Here is a 23,017-nt window from a genome sequence, read left to right as displayed (position 1 = left end):
ATTCCACATAATTTAACTATTTGACAATAGCACACTAAAGCATTTTGCAGACACAGTTTTGGAACATGTCTTTTTTTCTTTTATCTAGCTTGCCATAACAAAAATTTGGTGATCCCTGGTCTAAAGTGATTGGTGTTGTTTTTACATTGAAATTAAAAATAAACAATTAGAACCTGCTACTTCAGTACACAAAATGAAACCTTTTTTATGGGACACATATTGATTTTACTCAAATTGTTTGTTTATTTTTCTTTTTTTTTCTTTCATTTTTCTTCTCCCCAAAGTTTGTCCGACTCGTTTTTCCATCAAATCCTTGATGGATTTGGATGAAATTTATACAGATGGTAGATGTAGTTATGTAGATGTGCATCCCACTTTGTTTTTGTTGATAACCCCAGTATTTATAGGTGTCGATTGTTGTGTTCAACCCTGTAACCCTAACATTTACCCCACAAGCCCCCAAAGTGTAAAACGTATTTGTATGTTACTGGGCAACACAAACAAAATATTTCTGTGACACAATAGTCTTACAAGGGCAACCAGTTGTATGTTCCTCGTTTGCGACTTTGTGGGTTGCTTGGTGGACGTTATTGCGCCATTGCAGTTCGGGGGTTGTTAACAGCCCTTTGACGTCAAAAACATTAATGGTTGTTGCTCAAAACACCTCTAGTGGTTAAAATTTTAAACGTTGGCAGATTGGACTGAAATTTTGCAGGACTATTGATTGAGTCATTGTGATTTTCTTCTTTTAAGTTTGTGTGTGTTGAACCTCCATTAGTTATCCTGCTAGCCCCCTAAAGAGAGTTTTTTAATTTAAATAGTTTGTACCCCATATAGCATATTTAAATATGCACAGTACCAATCACTGTGTTTGTCTTCACAATACCAAACTTACTCATTGTTATCTATTGAAATGCATTATCTACAACTTTGCATGTGTGGGGACCCATGAGTTTTTGCTTGCAGAAACAACCAAGGTTATAAAAGACAGTGGATGATATGGGACCCAGTATAAAATATGTAAAGGAAGTGTATTAATCTTTTAAAATAGGGTATAGTGTATGTGCAAGGGCAATATGTGCTAAGCCACCCTTCTAGTTTGTTTTTGGAATGGTTTATAGTTAAACAGTGTAAGGGTGAAAAAAGAAACGTGGTTATGTAACACCTAATTGTATTATCCAATACTTTGTGGTACAAGAGCTTGGGTTTTGACATGCTGCCCAGTCGGAAATTAAATTACAAGTGGTGAAAAACTTCATTTCGTGTCCCATCAATAGCTCATACATTATTTATCACAGATATTGAATTTGAGGCCTTGGTTAAAACCGCACCACCCTCGGCCTTCCAACTACCTGACACAAGTGCTGTTTGGGACGAGGCCATGGACGATAGTATCCTGTCGTCTGTGCCCGGTTCTGGTGGACAATATTACAATGAGGATTATACAGGGGATGAGGTGTACAATTTACCTGGTGCAGCATACTCACCTGACTATAACACAGTGGATTATAGAAATGATGCACAGTTAAGGGAGTATCCGAATAGAAACAAGAATTCATCTAATTCTGCAGACAGGGACAAAGGAGAGTTTTTAAGTAAGTTTTTTTGTAGGATGATGCTTGTATTGTGTTGGGAATAATAGCCACAGAAAACTTAAAATTTTTGCTTGTAAAAAGCAGCATCACTGTGTGTTGAAGTTGGGATTACTATGTAGTTCGTAGAAACCACTGGTTTAACTTTGAATAAATTAAAAATAGATTTTAATGAGCTGATTTAGATATGTTTGGAGAATTTTAAATCAAATTCAAAGTGTGTTAATTTTCAACCTTTGATAACAGCTGACAACATAAGTCACTTGAAAGAAATAAGTGATGGAATCCATTTTCTTCGACACAAAGACCTGGAAAGAATACGAGAGGTGAAAATTTATTCTAGTTAATAAAGATTCTGTATGTCTACAATCTAACATGCACTTTTTTGTCGAAAAACCTTTGTTGGTTTGGTTAGAAAGAATATGCTTTCAAAAATAACTTAATAAACTAAAAATCTTTTATCAGACTGGAGGTGGTGAAAGTGCAAGGCTCTCCACATCATGTCCAGATCTTGCACAAGACTTATCTTATTTGTCAGGTGTGTATTTTTTTGCTGCTATCGTATTCATTAAAAAACTGAATTATCAATGATGTAGATAGAAATGTGGATATTTTTTTACGCAGACGTTTTACAAAACACTATTAAATGTATGTAGTTAAATATATGTCTGAGTATTAAAATGTCTATGTTTTATTCTTCATTGAATTTTGTTTCAAGTTTGGCTACTTTTAAAGACCATGTCTTGTGTACATGTACATTGGATATTGATGTTTCAATTTTTTCCGCCTAAATTTTATTCAGTTAAAAGTTGCACATGTGGTAAGGAGTAAGTGATTTCACAAGCATGTAGAGATTAATGGAATGTTGACAAACTAAGAACCAATTTATGCAAACTGTCTTAGCAATCTGTACAAAGTTGTGTGATACGAAATCGTAAAACATATTATATATTATACAATGGTTGCATCAAACTATTTCAGAGAACAACTGTATAATTTTAGCTATGCTTTTGTTAAAATCTGTGAAACTTTATGTAAAGCCTGATGTGTTCCTAAATCCATTTTGTTGGAGTCGCAGTTAAGTTAGCAACCCGATATCAATTATTCACATGCCCCACTTGTATCGTGGTAGAAGGGCGTCATGAGAAAAGTCCCACTTAGTGTGTTCCGCTTTGTGGTCATGTCAGTGGCTGCCCTTTCCCCCCATCCACCCACTAAGTTCCTTTGTCCTTTCACTTCAGGTCATTTACACTGATTTCTTTGTCTCTGACTGGCTTTACTATGTTAGTTAAAAGTAAAATCTAAATTGGTTTCATGGTAAATAGTGTAAGTTGTAAATGGTCATTGGAGATAAAATTAGCATCGACAATTTGAAGCTTTTGTGTCGCTACGAACTATTTCGGTAACTTACTGTTCGTTATACATTACTAGTACAGTTAACCATGCTAAACAAGTTTTTAATGTGGAGCCAATCCAAACGCATGTAAACGATGAAGTTATTTGGTTGTATAACCCATGTACACAACCCATTGAGATGTTTTACCAAAATTTGATGAATAATGAATAATACGACTCTATCAATCACATGCAATGTTAGAAGTGTATAAAAGCACTTTTATTTTTGACTATGCCTTTTAAAGCACCGTCCGAATTGGTTCAACGTACATAGTGTTACTACTCTTTTATTTGGCATTTGTTTTGTGAGGTTATTTCAGCTTAAAAATGTTCAAAAAAGCAGGCACATGTTTTGGTTATACTTTTCATTTTGTCTGATTTCTTTAGTTAAATTGGTATGTGAATAAGTATGTCCTACATCTATATAAACTTGCAAAACTGAAAGAAATCAAAAATTGCAAAACTATAAACCTAGATATTTCTGAAAAACGTTAACAAAATGAAGCCAGCACTGCCAACCAAAAAACCTCTTGTATACCTAATCTGGCGATAACTCTGTCTCTTCAACCTGGCCTGAAGAGCCCACCTCACTGCCCAGCCTTCTTTCTGTGGGCTAAGTAAAGCTTCATAGACAATACTGCCATGCTGTGGGGCAACTAATATTAAGATCTCCCCTGCAGGGAAGGCCAATTGAATTTTGCACTAATGAGTATTTAAAATGTAGCTGTTTTGTGGATTTTTTGTTCAGAAAGAGTTTTCTGTTTTTCCGTCATTGTGCCAAATTTTACCAAGAAGCATTTGTGTTCAATATATAGTGGTATTGGCAAACAGTGATTTTTGTGGTTATGTTTAACTCACAAAAAGACAATATCAACCTAGTGAGAAATTCCACGGTATATATATTTATGCGCTTTACAGAAGCATGTCTTCAGTTCAGTTTTATTTGGGCTGCTTGCACATTACCTTAAGTAAGTAGGGGTATAAGGGGAATTTATTAAAACAAACTAATTTTCTTTCTATGCAGTAGTTTGAAACTAGTCTGGAAGCCAGTTGTTGTTAATAAAATGTCAAATAACTTGTAAAATTAACAAAAGCATGTAAATATATGTTGCTGTATAGTGGATGGGTAGTTGTTTAATGTTCTTATACAACTCATTTTGTTTGTTTGCAGAAAACACCTTCAATGACAGTTATGAAAGTCCTTCAACTCCTGTTATGCCACGTAACAGACAAGCCCTACCAGCTGGAATAGATGCAGAGCATTTAGAAGCACAGGTAAACCATCATCAACTCAGTAAATTTCACCCAAGTTTTCCTGACAACAGTTTTGCATTATAACATAGCTGTCGAACAACAGGAATTTAGATAATGCTGAAACGTATATTTGTTTTAATAAAAAGCAAATTGCCAGCGACGTAGAGTAAAACGTATTCATTTTTTATTAAAACAGTGTAAAAATGTAATGCACAAGTGAAAACAAGCGCGTTTATATACAGAAAAAGTAAGGAGAAAAGTTTAATCAACTGCGTCACGCTGATAAAAGGTTGCCGACAAAATGGAGATAACGATAAAACCAGTGATAATTAGGTGTTAAAAAGCCGCAGGGGCATCGAAGTTGTGTCCACGTTCAGCCCCGGTGCATGTTGCTGGATAAGAAGCGACTCCAGAATAAACAAACGAATCCGATCCGATGTTGCGTCCAATATTTCTGGTTCGGTGAAGTTGACCCTATGCATAGGGTTAGTCTGAAGATGCCTACATACCTCCGATTTTTCGTTGGTCTGGTGCTCTTTTATTCGAGTTATTAAAAAATGAATACGTTTTACTCTACGTCGCTGGCAATTTGCTTTTTATTAAAGCTGTTATTCAAGTCCGTGTCTTGTGTATATTTGTTTATCAATGATTTTTTTGCAGTCCAAGTTAACAAACCTCATTTTTGTAATTTGTTGAATATCTGTTGGTGTTCCCTATTCGGTTTAGAATCTAAACCAGGGGTGGGGAACCTGCGGCCTAAAGGCCGCATGCCGCCTTTCAGGGCACTAAGTGCGGCCTTCGATGTCAAAATACCTTTTAGGATTTTGATATTAGGAACTGCACCAGGCGCTGAAAATAGACAGAAACGTATTTTTTTATCTTTATTCCGCATTACTATTTGATCAGTTCTAGGGTAGCGGTTTTCAAACTAGAGCCAAATGGTCCCGTAGTTGTACACATGACTACGAAGGACCAAGGTTCTACAATCTTAATTGTGTTGCAAAAGAACAATTGTTTGCGCATAGTCGAATATCTTAAACTCGTCTGTGATGTCACAAGTTGCTCTTAGATCATTGATATTTGTAAACAAGCGAGTTTCTAGGTTAAATAAATACTGAATGTTGTAGTTAAGGTGGAAATGTAATAAGAAATTTTAGCTTGGACCGTAAGTCCTACAACTCTACGAGGGAATAGCAAAATGACCATTCTGTAAAGTCAAAAAGTTTGAACACCACTGTCTTTTGCCTGGGAAATAGTTTATGCGGCCTAAACGAGTGTCGATAAACTGTTTGGTGGCCTTTATAAACGAAAAGGTTCCCCACCCCTGATTAAACCTTCTATGTAAGTAGGTAAACCTGTCGTGATTTTATCATGTATGACATCATCATTGCTTGTTTGTTGGATGTTTACACAACTTATTTACATAAATTGTATTTCCGTATCTGCAGATAATTGCGACAAGGATTGCTGAACAGTCACAGGGAAGAAACATGCCCTACACTGAGTCAGCTGATCAAACAGTAAGTACTCCTCTTATGGTATAAATGCCATTCGAAAAGTAGGCCTTCTTTCACTATAAAGTAATAAAAGTTACCAAAGCAACCCTACTACATTACCAACTTTGGTAATTATATCTTCTGTCATAAATAAAATTGCCAAAAATATTAGAAGGTGAAAAATGTGGGTAATTCGTTTATTGCGAAATACCTTTGAAATGTTTTGTGTTAATAAATGTTCACTCTATAACTACAGACCTTGGTCAACTCCCCCATTGGCCTGCAATTGCCTGTTTGTAGTATTTCTCCCAGGTTAACCACAGTTTCAGTTTGTTTGTTTGTAAAATTAGAGTTTTTTACCTGTGCGACTAGATTGTATCATATTTGTTTGCTTCGATAACAGAGCAATTCAGCACCCTTCGATGACGCAGACAGGTCGCCTACGTCATTACGACGTCATAGCTGGCATTCGGCTGAGAGTCTTGATGACGAAGTAACCCCAGCAGTTCAGCAACGCCCGTAAGTTTATTAAAGTCACGTGTGTTTTAAAGTAGGTAATCGGTATCTTTTTGTTTGCAGCCGACTTGAATGCAAATCAGGTCTTTATGTGAACACGTGATGCTAATTGTTTGTTCTGAATTTCTCGTATTTCTTTGTGTTATTATAGTTTAGACGCGTTGTGTTATTATAGTTTCAATTTATTGGTTTACTTGTTCAGTTTCACTACATCCCTTATGTTTTGCGCAGTTACGTTTGTTGCAAGAAGGGCGATCTTCAATTTTAATTTTCTTTAACCAATTCCAGTATATTTAGCGATGTTTTAGCAAATTTCCTTCATAATGAAATTAGAATAAAGCATTACACATTTTACGTCTATTTAGGCCGTCATTTTTTCATTAAACTTACGAACAGATCCTTGTATAACGTTTCATGAAATCATTTTTGTAACAGTATGTTTTTGTTGTTCCGATGTACTGGTAGTCTAACAAACTTTGTCACAGTTGACTGCGAGAAGCTCGATCGTTAACCATGCACAAACATGTCAACGAAGGTTTATCGAGAACAGTTTATCCTGGTTTTAGCATTACTTAAACACTGAAAATAGAATAACAACGCCTTTCCTTCTTCCAGGTTGAGTTTTCAACAAGAAGATGAAGCAGTGGGTGATATACAACAGGTAACGACTAATTTGATGCTTTGGCGGAATGTCGCTATTAAATGTCAACCTTATTTACCCCATCTGTCACCTACATTCCATTCCTCTGTCCCTTCTTGAACCGATTTTTTTACTGTATCGTTTCACACCATTCAAACGAAAGTGAAAGTTACGTACCGATTTTCCTACTTCCAAATAAAAACTTGACTTTGTTTGACCTGCTGTGAAACAAAAAATAAAAGCAGTGTTTTTAAAAATGCCACTAGCCTTGTAATTCTCATTAACGTGTTTACCAACTATAAATAGTTTTATACATTGGAAAATAATGTAAAATTACTTGTAATACGAGGGTAGCACAAAAGGTTTTACATAACAAATATAATAATTTGGTTACCGTCGTGCCCGTACGTTGAGGGACATTTGTTGTTTACCACATGGTTAGCGTTACAAACACTTGCATTTGGCTGTGACCATACTTTACCCATCGTTTTAATGTGATTTGTTGAGGGTTGGTTCGAAAATTCTGTTTTGAGGTACAATTTTATGGGAGAGTGTGCAAACATATATGTTTCCATTACTGATGTGTTCTAATCTGGTCCAAGGCTTATTGGTTGTGATAATATGTTAAATATCTGGTAAAACGCATGTACCGCAATAGACAAATGTTTTTTTATTACTTCGTGAAATAAACGAACTACTTCACTACAAGCACGGTTTCATACTGCCATTAATTTTTTTCCAAAATACAAAGCATATGGTTAAGTGGACATAAAGGTGTAAAATGCAACATTTGTGTTACTTTTTAGGGCGAAGAGTCGAAATCACCCACAGTGGTGCGACGTTTGGAACGTCACAACATGGCTCTGTTTTCTGTTGTTGCACCAAACGCAGGAACACAAGGTAACGTGTTAATCCTCAAGTACCACAAGACTAGCAAACTTTTCTTGGTGTTTTGTTGAAAACGTAATGAAAGTGTTCCGCTAAAAGTTCTTTATTTATTTATTCCATGTTTTAGACTTTTAGAGTTATGCAATGGGGCAACTTTACATCTCATTTAAGCATATTTCCGTTTTTTATAACTTTCTGTTAATTTTGTTTATTAATGTAGTTAGATGCCGCTAAGCAAAAAAGAAAAGGTTTCTGATTCATTGGTCACACAGGGCAAACGCGATTTCTTGTGCTGTGCTGTGTATTTTTTTTCAATTTTGCATATAACACAACCCTTAAACGTATGTTTTCTTTACAGATCCTAGGGGTAAGAAATGTGTTTGGGTATTTAATCTTTGCTCTTGAGTAATTTATTTCTTATGTGTGTTTTGAGAATTTTACTGGACCTGAACCCTAGTCGCTACCTTTATTTTCCCAAAATCCTATGTTTATTTTCGTTTGTCCCAGATAAAATAAGTACTGTCGATCATAATTTAAAGCAACTTGCGTGAATTTTATACATTTGGATCTTAAGTAACATTTAGGTTTTATGCACTTCTAGGCACAGAAGAGGTGAGACCTAACATCGTGAGTATCATTAATTGATTTGCTTCTAATTTGTGAGGATAATCCTGCATGCTGTATTTGTAACAGTAGTGTTGAGACTTGAGATGCAATAGTGATCTAAAGAAAAGCTTAAATCTCGTGGACTTTTCTATTCACATGAATACTGTAACAAACCAAGTTTTGAGACAGACACAACAATATTGGCGCATTTACTACATTGTAAAATATGTACGTTTTCATCTCCCAAAAAATGAACAGCATCTAATCCTCTATGAACAGCATCTAATTCTCGCAAAACACAAATAATTTTCTCTACCAACTAAAAAATTCTTTCTAATTAACGCATGAGGCATGTGCAAAATGTTGTTTGAACTTAATACCTATTCGCGTAACCCTTGACATTTTAGGTGGATGGACGAAGGTCGAAAAGTCTGAGCAGCCAGTTTGCTGACCAGAAAAACTCGGAACAAGGTAAACATTTCACTTACGTGTCAAAAAATGATTTTGGTATGCTTCGATTTTGGAAACCATTTTTTGTATGGGTGAAGTTAACGTGAGAAAAATGGTTTGCGTACTAGAGAGAAAATATGATTTCCTGTCTGTAAATACTATAATAATTGGTTGATTGTGGCCAGTATTTTTGTGTATCAGTATAGCTTACGTGAAAAAAACATAGAATTTGTAGTACGGTGTCGCTTCTACGCATGGCAAAAAAGTTTACAAAAATCTTAAATGATCAAAATTTTACTCAATCGCAGACTACTAATCCCAAATATTTATTTCCCAGACCGAAGATCGACCATCAGCGAAGGCGTGATACCAAGGTGGGTGATATATTAGATTTTTCAAACTTCTTGTGCTATAGTCGTTTTCTACTTAACCAAAAAAGGCATTGGGTGTGTTACATTCTGTCATTGGGTTAGAAGTTTGTCTGTCTTATCACTAACCCTGGCTGTATCTTAGCAACGCGTTGCTTCTTTGTCCCAAATCGCCGCAATGATACCTAACAACAATTTCACTTCTTTGGTATCACATGTGCAATGTCCGTTTATCTCTGTTTAAATTCTCTGTAATTCCTCATTGTTCACATTTTGATCGCTGCACTTTTAAAACCTAACGCAACATTAGAGCAGCTAACATAAGAGCTCACATTCGACAAAGTTTGCAATAAGTCGACAGGTGGCGTAAAGAGCACTGTTATATAAACTAGCAATTAAACAGGGATACGAGTGTTCATAATTTTTAATGCTATACTAGAAAAACCTAACCCTGACCCTAATCTCCCTTATCGTTAGCATTTTACAGGACTTCCCTTTTAAATATTTCCCAGAGCTCTTTGCGCCACCTATCGGTGTTTAGTAAACTTTGTCTGATGTTAGTTCTTACGTTAGTTGATTTTCTCAACGTTACGACCTTTAACTATTAAACCCAATATTGATTACAAACTTTGCACAACGCTTGTTTGTAGTGCATACATTTTAGTACATACGTAATAACAAGCTTTGGTATAAAGCCTGGTTCGTACTCATTTGACATTATAAACAAGCTCACTGGCAAGTTTGGTTTAAATCAAGCTTCTATTTATGCCCATGCTAATATTCCCTTAAAGAAAGGTTTGCAAATTATTCAAAACAGAAGTATTGAAAAAAAAACTGAACCGGCATTTGCAGTAATTCTTTTTCACACAGCGATCACCGAGAGTCGTTGCTGGCACTGCAGCGTCGAATCAACAGCCAGCCCTTGTAAGCTCACACCCCTTTAGATTTTAAATTAATTAACCCCGGCGAAATTTGTAGTCATCCGCGGGGATTCGGGCGTTGTTGGCCCGATGTGATTAACATTGATTTAACTAGCACATAAAACGTCAAGTTTGTGGTCGGCTACCTAAATTTTTGAAATTGGTGTTACAATTATGGCGCCGACCGCAACCTTTGCACATTAACATCACCAGCATGTGATCAATCAAATTTCCAACTGCATTGACGTCAACGTGCACCATGCAACACAAAACGAACATCGATGTTTTGCTCACAAATTTCGTTCTTAAAATTATTATCCATCATTATTTCACCAATAAATCATACACTATTTAACTAACTGACAGTTGATGAATCCCTGCTCTTGAATTGATTAAAATTAATTCAAAAGATTTTGTAAAAAATTCGTGTTTTTATTTCGTGTAATCAATTATTAGCTACAAATCCAACCAATTCCAAATATGTTGTGAGCCAAAATGATTGACACTAAACCACATCGACAAAAAACGAACAGCCAAAATTCGATTTGGTCTAGGTTAGCCTACCAAATGTAATTTCTAGTGGTGGTTACGTAACCAAGAGGCTCCTGATATGTCACGTGATCAACTCAATGTTAAATACATCTTATAAAACCATGCCTAGTTAATTCTAATAACAAAAGTTCAGTCATTTTCATCAGCAGTCTTTATATCTTATGACGTTTTGATTCATTCAATCATATACACGTCATGCTGTCATACGCATCATTTCTTTTGATTGAGTCTAACATTTCGGGTAGTTCAATTAACGCACTGATTATTCAATTCCATGCATGTTTTGCCGCTTTAGCTTAACAAGTGGTGATCCGCCAGACGGCAGCAGTGAGGCGAATACGTCATCCGCACAGCTCTCACTCACCGAGTTTCTCGCAGAGTGAGTCACGTGCGCATCCTTGACCGTCACGCATGGCTAAGCAATTTTGCACGCATGATTGCTGTTTTACTTTTTGCATGATTTTTTAGTTTCCTTGTTGTGTTCTGTTATAAACTGTGTGTAGTATATTATAAATCACGAGTCACCAGAGACTCAGTACGACAGATGGAGACAACAGTCGCATGTAATAACAGACTGAAAACTTTGACAAGTCTGAAGTCGTCCACCGTTTTATTAGACATATATATTTCACCTAAGTAATAGGCATCGTCAGTATCTAAAAACAAAACAGCGCTAAAAATCGTATGCAAGTATTACTTAGGTGAAATATATATGTCTAATAAAACGGTGGACGACTTCAGACTTGTCAAAGTTTTCAGTCTGTGTTCTGTTAATTTGATTTTTTTTTTTGGTTTTAAATACGGTAAGTTGCGTTGAACGACATGACAGGTCCTAGAGTTTAGTGCACAGTTTTAAGTCACGTGGATGTTACTGTGGTGTATGTGCTATGTTAAATCAACGATCTCTACTATATCTTTTCCGTTATTGTAAGACCATTTTACATCACGTTCATAAATTCATCTATTTTTAATTAAAAAAATGGCATGAGGCTTTAGCCATCCAAGCATGCAACGTAAAAACTTAAAATCACTATTCTAGCTTTTAAAATAACACTCTAACGACGAAGTTCTGTTCTATTGTTAGTCCCAGCAATTTTGGGGACAAACGCCCCACCACAGCCCCGTTACCTCCCCCAGTACCTCCCAAACCCGAGTTGGGTCATGCCAAGAAGTTGGTCACCCGCAAATTGAGCTTCCTGGAACGAATGCGAAGCAGCGCTCGAGGAGTGAGACCTGACAAAAAAGTAAGGATTCTGCACATTATGTATCTTCAAATGAAAATTTAATATACATTATATGTCGAACTAAAGGTTTTTGGATAATTTATCTAACCTCAGTCTATCCCGACGTTATTAAAATCAGTTAAATGTTCCGTAAATCACTATCAAATATGTAAGAGGAATTTTTATCACCAATTGTTTACCAAAATTATACTTTTTAGGCAAAAGCTAAAAGTTTGGCGGAATTGAGGTACGGAAATGGACACTCACTTCAGGAGGAAGACGGTACGTGTGTTTCTTTTCACTTTTTCAAGGATATTTTTATATGTTGATCTATGCACTTCGTTGCTGGCTCTGTTATTTATGAGCAAACTTTTTGTCGCAAGGGACACTTGATTTCACTATTTTGACTGTGAAACCAAATCTGATATTTTCTTTTGCTGCTTGATGATCTTCTCTTAACCTTATTGCGAGTCGGTAATGTTTACTGTTACGCAATTTCTTTAAACTTTATAATGAGCAACCTTCTAAAACCGTAAGGTTGAACGCTGGTTTGGAGTTCCATGCTCCTACAAAAAAAGGTTTGTTGTCTGTTGGTCTGATTACAATGATGTTGAGTCAGGCTTCAAGGTTCACATTCTCATAAAAAGGAGCATCTTGTATTTCAAAGAATAAGTTTTCTTTGAAAAAAACGTGTCTAAAGCAACGCCGAAGATCTTTTTCTGACTGCTTGTTCTCCACAAACGCAAATTCCACCTACCATTGTTCGTTATCTGATACAACCCAGTGTCGACCCCTATTGTCTGCAGTTTCTATTTTTAGCAACAATGGTTTGTGGTTTAAATAACCCCATGCGCGTGGGTACGGAAGACTGACTGATGGCTTTCTATTTACCTTGATCTATGGTGACTAACTTTTCAGGTCAGAATTTTCGCTTGATGCACGTGGTTTAAATGCTTTTAGTTTAAAAAGGGTTGCGTTGAATATGTTATGCATGGCAGTGGATGACAACCAAAATTTAACTTTAATATTGTTTGATATTGGCAGGGTTGTCTTTTTTTGCAAGAATATTTTTACACACATTTCTAAAACATCTTTGAAATTTCGTGTGGTATATGCGCAACACGTTTAGTATCTTTTCAACCAGTTTAAAATCACACAGGATTTCAAGGTACATTGTGTTGTTGCGACACATTGACGTGTAAACAATCTTTACAGCCGCGTGAACGCACCTTCGGGATATCCCACTGGAATCTTAAAACCGCATTTGATGATTCACACCCTTCCCTTGTTCCCTGATCGCGTGTTAAGTTAGTTTCGTGGGTACTTTTGAACTAGTGTTAAAGTTTTGATAGTGGATACCCCTGACTAAAGAAAAGGAGAAAAGAACATTTGTGTTGAAAAGTAATAGTAATAGAGGAATATAACAGCCCGACGTAAAAAGCGGCATGCTTTACTGTTCAAGCATTGCGCCAAACACTGATGCCACCATCAGTGATATGAGGACACTGCTAAAGTTTGGCAGTAACCCCCTTTTATATACACTTTCATTAAAGAAACACCAGTGTCGTATTAAGCTCTAATAAAACAGACTTATTATAACTTTATTGTTACAGGAGGCATGCCCCTCAATACTGCATGTTTAAACGTGTTGTTTTATTATCGGTTTCTTTATTTTTAACTTTTCAGTCGTCCAATACGGTAATGTGGCATGTTAACCTGTTCAAGTCCTTTATACTCTTTCATTATATTTGCATTCTCATTCTTGGCAAGTAATCTTAATTCAGTGTACACTCCCGCCACAAACAATGTAGCCTGTAATGTTCAACACCCGCCCCGACAGCACACCTTGTACACGAACACAAGTCAACAAACCGTGTCAGCCGTTTTCCTCATATAACGAGGTAATACACAATATGATGCGGATCACCAGAAGGGCTTGTCGCGTCTAACCTGTTTGTCTTTTGTCTGATAAGAATTGATGTTGGCCTTAAGCAATATGCACATATGTCAGACATTAGGTTGTTGTTTACCATAGGAAGACTGTTTGTATTTCAATGTGTGAAGCGAAAATTGCCCCCCTGATGGATTGTTCCTTTTTGGTTGACATTTTCTAAAATGTGGATAAGCGTTATTAACGGATAGCTAGTTCCGTTTAAAATGTGGTTTAGCAAATAAAACATATTCAGTAATCACTATACATTTAGTGTCTGTTTTTTGTTGTTAGTTTTGGTTTGCGCGTTGTCCATCTTATAGCTCAAGCCTGCACGTACGAAGGGGTAGCGAAAGGTTGTTATACCTTGGGGTGTTTGACATTGCTGACTGTAGTTATTCCTCAGGAAACAAAAGGCACAAGCCTGCCCTTCAAGCTGGCCTTGACATTATTTGTGCGTTTAAGTATAATGGATGCTGGTAACAGTTTAAACACGGCACACAATGCAGTGGTTCATTTTAGGGTTAAGATAATGCTATAGGGATTTTATGGTTAAGCACTGCATGCTAAAGCGGTGTACCAAGTTGTGTAATGTGCAACTTTTTTGAAGGATACGTGTTTTTGAGGTTGCGTTGAGCTGTCCGCCTTAACAAAAGGTTTTCACTTTTGCCTTTTCAACCGCAGTATATTTGTCTAGATTTGTTTTAGATGGCAACCACTTTTTATCGTTTTTGTCCGCGACGATTTTATCGACAAACGCTTCTTGCTGACGTGTTCCTGCAGTCGGTGACAGGTAAGGACATTTTTCCGTTAGGTTAAATGCACAAATTGTGAAATTTCCGCGCTGAGCTGCACAATAATTGCTAATAAACGTCAAATTAGCTCCAGAGGTCGGGGATTTATGCGTCACACGTTTGGATGCAATGAATGACGTAACAGCAAATTCGATTTTGCGTTGTGTCCTATGTTTACCAGTATTTTACCGGTTCAATGTAGGAATATAATTGTGGAAGTGGTGACACCAGTAGGTCATTAGTTTCAACACAATGGTAGCGATTTATTTGGCTAATATATAAATGGCAAACGGGATACTTCGTCGAATTGAATTTAAACGATAGTGGCTTGTCTTTTTATGTCCACCATACTATGTTTAAGCGTTTACGTTTTTCCTGTTCTGTTGTGTGTTGGACTCTTTTGGAAGGCATTTATGTAAACGTTTTGTTTGAGAGCATTCTACAGTTACTGAACTATTACGTAAATTGCACAAGGTCAAGGTTAATTTAGACACGGCAAGGTTTTGTCATGGAAATGTTATTGAAAATATACAACCTTACCATTTTCAACTACTATTGTATAGCTTAAGTAAGTTTTATCAATATTTAGTTAATTTGGCGCACTTCCTAATCAAGGTAATTTCCTTTTCTATCAAGTATCGCATATTCATCACTTAAATTTACTCAAAGCTCTAAATTTTTAGGTCCTGTTTTTGGCGGGAATTTAATTTTTAATTGATCAGCTTTACATCTCACAAAGCTTCTGCATGCAACTACCAAAACATAAGCTTGATAAATACATCTTTTGTAAAACTTGTTAGTGATATCGTGTGACAACAAGTTACGGTGTCCAGTGCCTGTGGTAAAGTATTTGTCAATATTCCAAAGATCTTATATTGGTTATCGATTAAACTATTTACAGCGGTAAATATGCTCTATTTTGGCTATACTGTAATTGGCGTTGCGTTGGTCGCCCTAAGACAGTGTTTCTTAACCTTTTTAGAGCTCGTACCCTCAGAGCTTTCATAAAAGTATCTCGTACCCCTCTCTACAATGGTCGACGGAAGTAAATAAAATTGTAATAATAGGAATTAAACTCACTGTATTTATATCTTACATGTTGAATGCATGTATTAAAACAGTCTTGTAAGTTGAACAATATTTACAGCACACGTCAAAGATTTATAACATAGTAACTTAACACGCATTGTTCACAAACATGCCTAAATAGCATATAATTTCACACTGCATGTCGTACCCCCTGCTTTGATGCTTCGTACCCCCAAGGGGTACACGCACCCCTGGTTAAGAACCCCTGCCCTAAGATGATTTCAAAGGAATGTTCCACGTTTTTTTCGGTAAAAATATACCCCTTACAATCGCATTTTCCATGATGTCATAGTGTAACGGGTTAGGGCAAACATTTCTATTTTGGGTAAGGATAAAGTAACCATATACATAACATGCATTTTGACTTGAAATATATTTATTTTAAAACAGCATTTCGAGAAACGTTATTAAATAGTTGACAGCGGACGTTTGAACTGAAAAAAAATTGGCATAAATTTTACTCCATGCCCAATTACCAACCCTGCTTAAATCTAAACTATAACTGGTAAGAAACGCAATATCAAACCCTCAAACATGTACGATAAGTGCGTGAACTATAGTGGACGTAATTCCTTGATCAGACACACCTTTCACAGCTAGTGTAAACTAAACAAACGACAAGGCACGCACAAAAACTACACAGCGTTGTCGTCGGACCTTTGAAGGCCTAATATCACTGTATTGCAGCCCCCAAGGCGAACATATGCTACATCTACGATTGACGCACACCGCTATTTCAGTGCTGTGGTGTTTTTTTGGTGTTTGGTTAATGACGTTGTTGTTGCGTATTTTTTTTCGTTTGCCTGAGGTGTGCTTGATTTAGCTGGTAATGTGATTTAGCTGGGATACGTGATAGGCTGGTTAGGATAGCAGACTTTTTTCGGTTTCAAGGTGCGGTGAATATATCATGTACGTTTGTTGACAGAATGAATAAAAGAAAATGAGGTTTCAAATTTAAAGAAATTCAGGTTAAGTGTTAGTTTTGCTCTTGTGGTTTTGGGCAATTCATGAAAGAGTTTGATTTGTGTTTACATTTTTGGATGTGATTTTCAAACATTGGTTGTGCGTTCAGAGTGCCATGCGTTGCCCCATTGTCGTTTCCTCGATAATCATGTATAGTGTATATTATATTAAGGTGCGGGACGCTTGGTTAAACAACGAACACATGGCACGATAGGTTATGTCGTTTCCTTTTGCACGAGGCCAGGTTGTGCAAACACCACTAAATGACTACAGTTTTTTCCCTGTTTGTAGTCTACATTTTCGTTAAAACACGATGCCTCGAAAGCATAAAAATGTTTTAACAACTGAACTGCGTTTAAGGTACCTATGCAGTCAATTCCCATCCACTATATAGTTGCATACTTCCTCATATCAATACACAACATAGGCTACCAGTGTACTGTGCACTTCCAAGCCACTGGACCATACTTTATTAGCGCTTCACAATGGCCGGATCGCTGATTTATTGTGGGCAGTTGCGGTTCCCGCCGTGTTGAGGTCGCTCGTCCATCCCCGAAGTATTGTTTTCCGCTGGCTAGGCCCAGCATAACGCAAGCGAGGAAATCATTTGTCGTGCGCAGCTGCTAAAACTTGCTAGCCGCTTCACGCTATTGTGAGATACAGCCAGTGGAGTATATCTGTGTCTTCACTAAGCAATATTGTTTGACCGAGAGAGTTCCGATTGATTTTTGTCCAGTTATCTACATCAGTTTGGTTTTGCCGTATGCCTGGGGCGTGCTTGATTGATTAGAGTTGTCTAAATTTGTATTCAAACGATTTGATCCAGTGACTAGTTCGCACTAGTTGAAAGTTTCACATGATGTTTCGAGGATAATTTGCACAATTATGAACCCAAAATGGCTTCTTAAGCACATTTTTAAGTATGTTTGCTGTTCGGAAATAATTAACAATTAGGTGGTTGAGGGATAGTTCCATAAAATAGGTTCATTGCACTATATAGACAATTACCAATACATGGTGAGGCAATGAACTGAAATGAAGAAAAAAAAATGTGTACCGCAACCCCTTAATTGATGCAACTCTGCTTTATTTGGAGTTGCCATTGTTTAAGCGATTATCGATGGATTAGTTGCACTAATGAAAAGTTTTCACAAACCAGGCGTTTGTGTGTATACCTTCGTGTTGTCGGACTTCGGAATGTTTTTCGCTTCATGTGTCACCAACAACGAATCAAGGTGTGTCTTTAAAACATATGTATGTCGGACCGTGGTTGATCGTACAAAATTTAAGTAAGCAAACGCACAGTTAAAGAAGATTAAGTATTTTGTCTGCTTAAAACTGTTTAGAAAAGCGAAATAGTAGCAAAGCGCAGTACTTAAAAATAGCCCCTCTTACTTGTGTGTCGAAAGTGTTTTATTTTTACATTTGTCATGCTTCCGTATACTGTTGTGCGATTTCGTTGATGGTGATATTCTCACTTATCGGTTACCGGGCTATTCTGGTACTCTTGCCAATGGCTATTAAGTTTTTCAGGAGCGTGATTTAATAAATAATCGATGGGTACATTACGTAAGTTGTTTGGTAAAGAGACCTTTTTACGTTTGGTTATACCTCTGTTTTACTTGACTAAAATGTAGATTGTGAAAATTTCAATGCAGCCAACTAATTAACACAAATTATCTTAACATGAAAACTACAAAACCAATTATTGTGTGTGTATACTATTATCGACGTTTGAAGGATCGATCGCTATTGTTATTACCGTGGTCAACAAAAGCAATTTCGAATAAACAGCTTTATTCTTGGAAATCTGAACCCCTTAACCGCTAATTAACTTCTTTATCACGCCCTTCACTCGCTAGCGAATCGGTATAATAGGTTCATCCCACTCAACAGTTAGCCAAGTTAAGACTTGAACCTACCGTCAAAAACTACCACTAAAAATAGCTTAAGTTTCTTTATCAAGTGGCTAAACGCTGGTCTTGCTTGGTAAATCGTCTCGCACGCAGCAAACAATTGCTGGCGCTTTTGCTGTGTTTCCGTATAAGGTTGTGTAATTCCTTGTGTGTAGCTTCTCCGTTAATTCCGGGCTGCAAATGCTGTCAACAGTATTCTGTAATTGTAATTATAATTACGTTTTTGTTAGGCTAATTTAATAGATTCGGTCAATATGTGACGAGATTTTGTCTGGCAGAAAATCATTTCCTCAGCGACAGCGAGATTATTCGGTTAGGGAGAGGCGTTTGTAGTTGCACAACAGTGTACTTTTGTTAAAATGTGGATTAAAGAAATTGAATCTTTTAAACTTCAGTTAAAGATTGCGTGACAAGCCGCACTTGTAGTCGTGTTTTTAAAAAGATAGGTTTGGGGTAAAATAAAAGTTTTAAGGAAAAGTTTAGTGGCCACTTGAGGAAAATACTTTCAGCTGTATAATGTCTTCATACCTTTTTACTAAGTCTACAAATGCTAATTTTAACGTTCAAAAATTAAGAAAGACTGAAAAACAGTGATGTTGACTTAATTTTTACTTTTAAAAGAAATTTACTCTCAAAAGTTGGTACTCGTATATGAAACAGTACATCCCTGTACTTAAAGTCAATTTGTTGTCGTTTCCGGACCGCCACAAAAACTCTTTAGTGCTTAGTATTCACTTTTGATAGCCCGTGACCACCCTTGAAGCTCTTTTGTTGCTCGACACGCTCGCCAACACGAAAGCAAACCGTAGCCACACACACTCGCCTTTGTAAGTACAGTTCGGCATAGTAGTTAAGCAAGTTAAGTTTAATTTTAACACTGTTAAAACCAATTTACGTTGACTTACTTGGTTTGAGGTAAATTTACGTGTACTGTTTTGCATTGTGTATGAATGATTTGTAATGATAACATATTGGAAAAATTTGAATCGTTTTGTGATACAACAGTAGTCATTCTCAAACTATAATTAACATTCAGTCAAAGAATACTATTTTACCTCTAAATACGATGTTATAATATCAGTTCTGATGGACTGTTAGACATTATAATATTGTGGTATGCAAGGGATGTGGGCAAATTGGCAGTTTTGTAGTGTTGCCTTGTTGTAGCCCTTTAGCTGCGCTGCGCGAAACAAAGCAATAGGATGCAGCGAGCTGGTTATCGATGTGTTCAATAGGAAAAAGCTTGTGGCCTGTATGCTAATGACTGATGTGCTGTATTAGACTGAGCGGTTTTAGGCCCAGCCAAGATATAAACAGCGGATTCTTGTAAAAATGTGTGCACGTTTGCAGATACAAGTTTCCGATTTACCAGAATGTAAAGGTGGTTATGTTACCAAGTTAAAACGAGTGTGTATGTCATTTGTTGTTGCTTACCAAAGCGAAGTTAAAAATAGCCAGTTATAATCAGTAGCGCTTGTTAGGCTTTCTTGCTGTATATTGGCTATCGAAGAAAATCTGTAAAAAGGGGAAGCATTGTAATTGAAAGGCAGTTTTAAGAAGCTTTCGAACTACTCATGTAACTTGGTAAACATTGGAACGTTGTACTAAATGAAATGCATTTGTAATGCTGCTAAATAAGAGTTGGTTTCATTACACAGTACACCTGGCTTTGTATGTACCACTAAACACTGAAGTAGTTCATGCGCGTCAAGACAGCAAGCCTCGCTACAGCGGTTGGGAAACGTCTTCCGAGGTCACAAGGGACCGTTTCGGGTGACGTCAGCGCTCGACGAAACCAGTACATTGAGACGCTATGATTGGCAGCATTTTTCGCTGTGTTTGTGTTACGAGCAGCGCATTATCCATTTGGACATCTTTCGACCGGAAACGTTTGCTTGTAACGCTACGGTTTGCTGTTTGGTTCGTGTTATGGATTTACGTTTGGATGTATGACTTTTTATAGCCATTTTTTATCAGTTTAGCAGAGGATAGGTTAGAAATTTGTACTTTTTAGCCACAGGTTGTTTTAAAAATGCATGTTTTTAACATGTGATAATGTGACCAGGACCGTAAGCAGCTGAAATGAAACTGTTTATCTCGTTTCGTTACTCTCTTTATAACTTTATAGATACTAAATAAAAATTCGTAAAAATACACAAAAAGGAATGTAAATCATGACTATGAGTTTTTGATGAGTTTGAAAACGTTTTTACGCATCTAACGTTGCGCTTCAGATAATAAAACTCCAATGGAACGAACTCGTTAACCCATGGCGTTGCGTCATCAGTTTCCATTTGTATGTATGTTAACCACAACACTGCCAATTGTTATCCTTGTTTGAAAAATCTTGTGTAATCATTTAAAATGTTGATAAACAAGCTTACTGCAGCATACATTTTCTCATGAGAAATATGGTGACCTCAATAAACGTAAAAAGCGAGTTTTTGTTCTCAAACTTTACGGATGCTAATGCCATCATCAGTGATTTAAGTTTTTTTTGTTTCCGTATATTGTAAATCAAGTTCTGTTAAGAAACAGTTATAAATCATTGCTCAATACATGTAATCTATTTCATCAAATGTCTGCAAAACAACCCACGTTTTGCAGAAATGCAGTGTGATCGCACATGCAACATTATTTCGCAGATCGTTTCCCAACGAACAGGCAATTTTCCAAGTTGTATTATGTCAGAATGCACCGCCTTAGGTCAACGAGTCAATGGTTGACAAGCGGGGACTTGGCGCCACTCACAAGTCATTATCAGTGCAGCTATTGGCGCAATGTTCAGGAACAAGCGGTTATGTCAGTTGACCTCAGTATTTGGTTGTTTTGTTGTGTTTGGTTGATGGTAGTAGGGACACCGCTACACTATTGGAGTGTCAAAATCCGTAGAAACAGGTCAAACATTCTTTTCTCAGTATTGTATTGTTTGGTTTGCATTAAGAGATGCAGAAATGAGGGACATCATTCAAGTTGATTCATATTGTTTGCTTCGCTTATAGAATAATAAAACTGGTTGTTACTTACCGACGTAAAGTCATTTGATAAACAGCTTTTAAATAAACGCGTGTTATTGCCAAACATTGAACCTGGCTACCGCTTTGGGTTTTGACAGTCTTTCCTAGGGTCACTTTAATTCCATTTCCACTTCCAATGCAATTCTAACCGCGATTCGAGGAACTTCACTATAGAACACAGCGTAGCGCCTGTCACCACTAGGTCTGCCATTCATTCAACTCACGTTTTTATTATCAATGACAAAAAATAACAAGGCTTCGAAAAAGCGCCAACAGTCAATCAGCATTCTGATCCTTATATAAAATGTCTTACGTCATGTGAAATTCCGAAACATAAGACTGTCGAAACTTCACAATAGAATGTTTTCTAAATGGCACTCTCAATGTTTTAACTCTTGCTGTTAACAGTCTGCTCCTGTATGTTTTGTCAATTCTACAGAATTTGATTATGTAAGTTTTGATTATGTCAGTTGTACCTGCATGTATTTGTCGTAAAGAACGTCAAATTTTTAGAATGGGGTTGAAATAATTGTTTAGTAAATAATGTATTGTATGTGTACAGTTTATTACTGAGCTATATTCTTGTAAACCGAAGTTATTTAAATAGATAAAAAGGTTGTTCGTTTTGTAATTGATCTATCCAAACCGTTTCAGGGCGTATTTTTATTGCTTTGCCAGGTTGGTGGTTTTGACTTTTTACGTACCGAGCCCCAATTAGAACAGGAGCTTTTTGATCTCAATTTTTACATGCAAACAAGCTATGTTTTTATGTAGATGTAAAACAGTTCAAGTGAAACAGGCGTTTCCAACAGTAATTAGTACAATAACGTTTCTATCATATAAGAGCAATAACGGTGGAGGGTAGTTTGAGATTAGCGTGCACCCAACATCAGGAATTAGTGGTCTAAACGTGAGAAATTATCGCAAGAAAATGTATATGGTCGGCAAAAAACCTGCCCACTATGACGCGGTTCTCTCACGTACCGAGTCAGGAAGCTTCATTGATGCGCAATCGACAATTTGATCAGCATTTATTTCTAAAAACAGTTATTTTTTTGTTTTGTTTCAAAAGCTACACCCGGAAACCACGCGTTTGACGCACGGGGGACGCGTTTGTCGTCGTATGTTACGATATTTGCGTCCCGTGCAAACAAGGCGCCGATCTATTTTCAATGTAAGAAATATGGAATTGCTTAGTAGTGAGGAAATACAATAAAAATCCGTTAAAAACGATAAAGCTTGCTGAAAGCAAGTTATACAGTTTAAAATTGTATCAGCAAATGTTTAACAATCTGGTTTTGTGATGTGGACAGTGAGTTTACTGCTTACAAGTCTTCGAAGCCAATAAATAATCCGCGTTTATGTGTTAATGCCAGCAGTCGTTATGATTCAAATAACAACAATTTTG

The 23,017-nt window shown here is 36.7% G+C and overlaps 1 protein-coding gene across 9 annotated transcripts in view; it reads left to right on the top strand.

Moving 5' to 3' along the window:
• The window catches only part of LOC145212533 (rho guanine nucleotide exchange factor 28-like), a 70,593-nt gene that overhangs the window by 5,782 nt on the left and 41,794 nt on the right, over positions 1 to 23,017 (top strand). For 7 of the 9 annotated variants that reach the window (XM_080080687.1, XM_080080689.1, XM_080080688.1 and 4 more), the window contains exons 8-21: positions 1,299 to 1,595; positions 1,839 to 1,918; positions 2,058 to 2,130; positions 4,159 to 4,262; positions 5,690 to 5,761; positions 6,141 to 6,256; positions 6,869 to 6,914; positions 7,700 to 7,793; positions 8,383 to 8,408; positions 8,795 to 8,858; positions 9,175 to 9,211; positions 10,973 to 11,056; positions 11,762 to 11,921; positions 12,119 to 12,182. In XM_080080687.1, coding sequence (XP_079936813.1) covers positions 1,299 to 1,595; positions 1,839 to 1,918; positions 2,058 to 2,130; positions 4,159 to 4,262; positions 5,690 to 5,761; positions 6,141 to 6,256; positions 6,869 to 6,914; positions 7,700 to 7,793; positions 8,383 to 8,408; positions 8,795 to 8,858; positions 9,175 to 9,211; positions 10,973 to 11,056; positions 11,762 to 11,921; positions 12,119 to 12,182 — 1,317 coding nt within the window. The remainder of the gene's footprint in view (positions 1 to 1,298; positions 1,596 to 1,838; positions 1,919 to 2,057; positions 2,131 to 4,158; positions 4,263 to 5,689; positions 5,762 to 6,140; positions 6,257 to 6,868; positions 6,915 to 7,699; positions 7,794 to 8,382; positions 8,409 to 8,794; positions 8,859 to 9,174; positions 9,212 to 10,972; positions 11,057 to 11,761; positions 11,922 to 12,118; positions 12,183 to 23,017) is intronic. The other 2 variants (XM_080080690.1, XM_080080691.1) reach the window with 2 other exon arrangements.

This window comes from Phallusia mammillata, chromosome 2, assembly GCF_965637545.1.
Source record: "Phallusia mammillata chromosome 2, kaPhaMamm4.hap1.1, whole genome shotgun sequence".
Taxonomy (NCBI): Eukaryota; Metazoa; Chordata; class Ascidiacea; order Phlebobranchia; family Ascidiidae; genus Phallusia; species Phallusia mammillata.
This window is presented reverse-complemented; position numbering and strand designations above follow the sequence as displayed.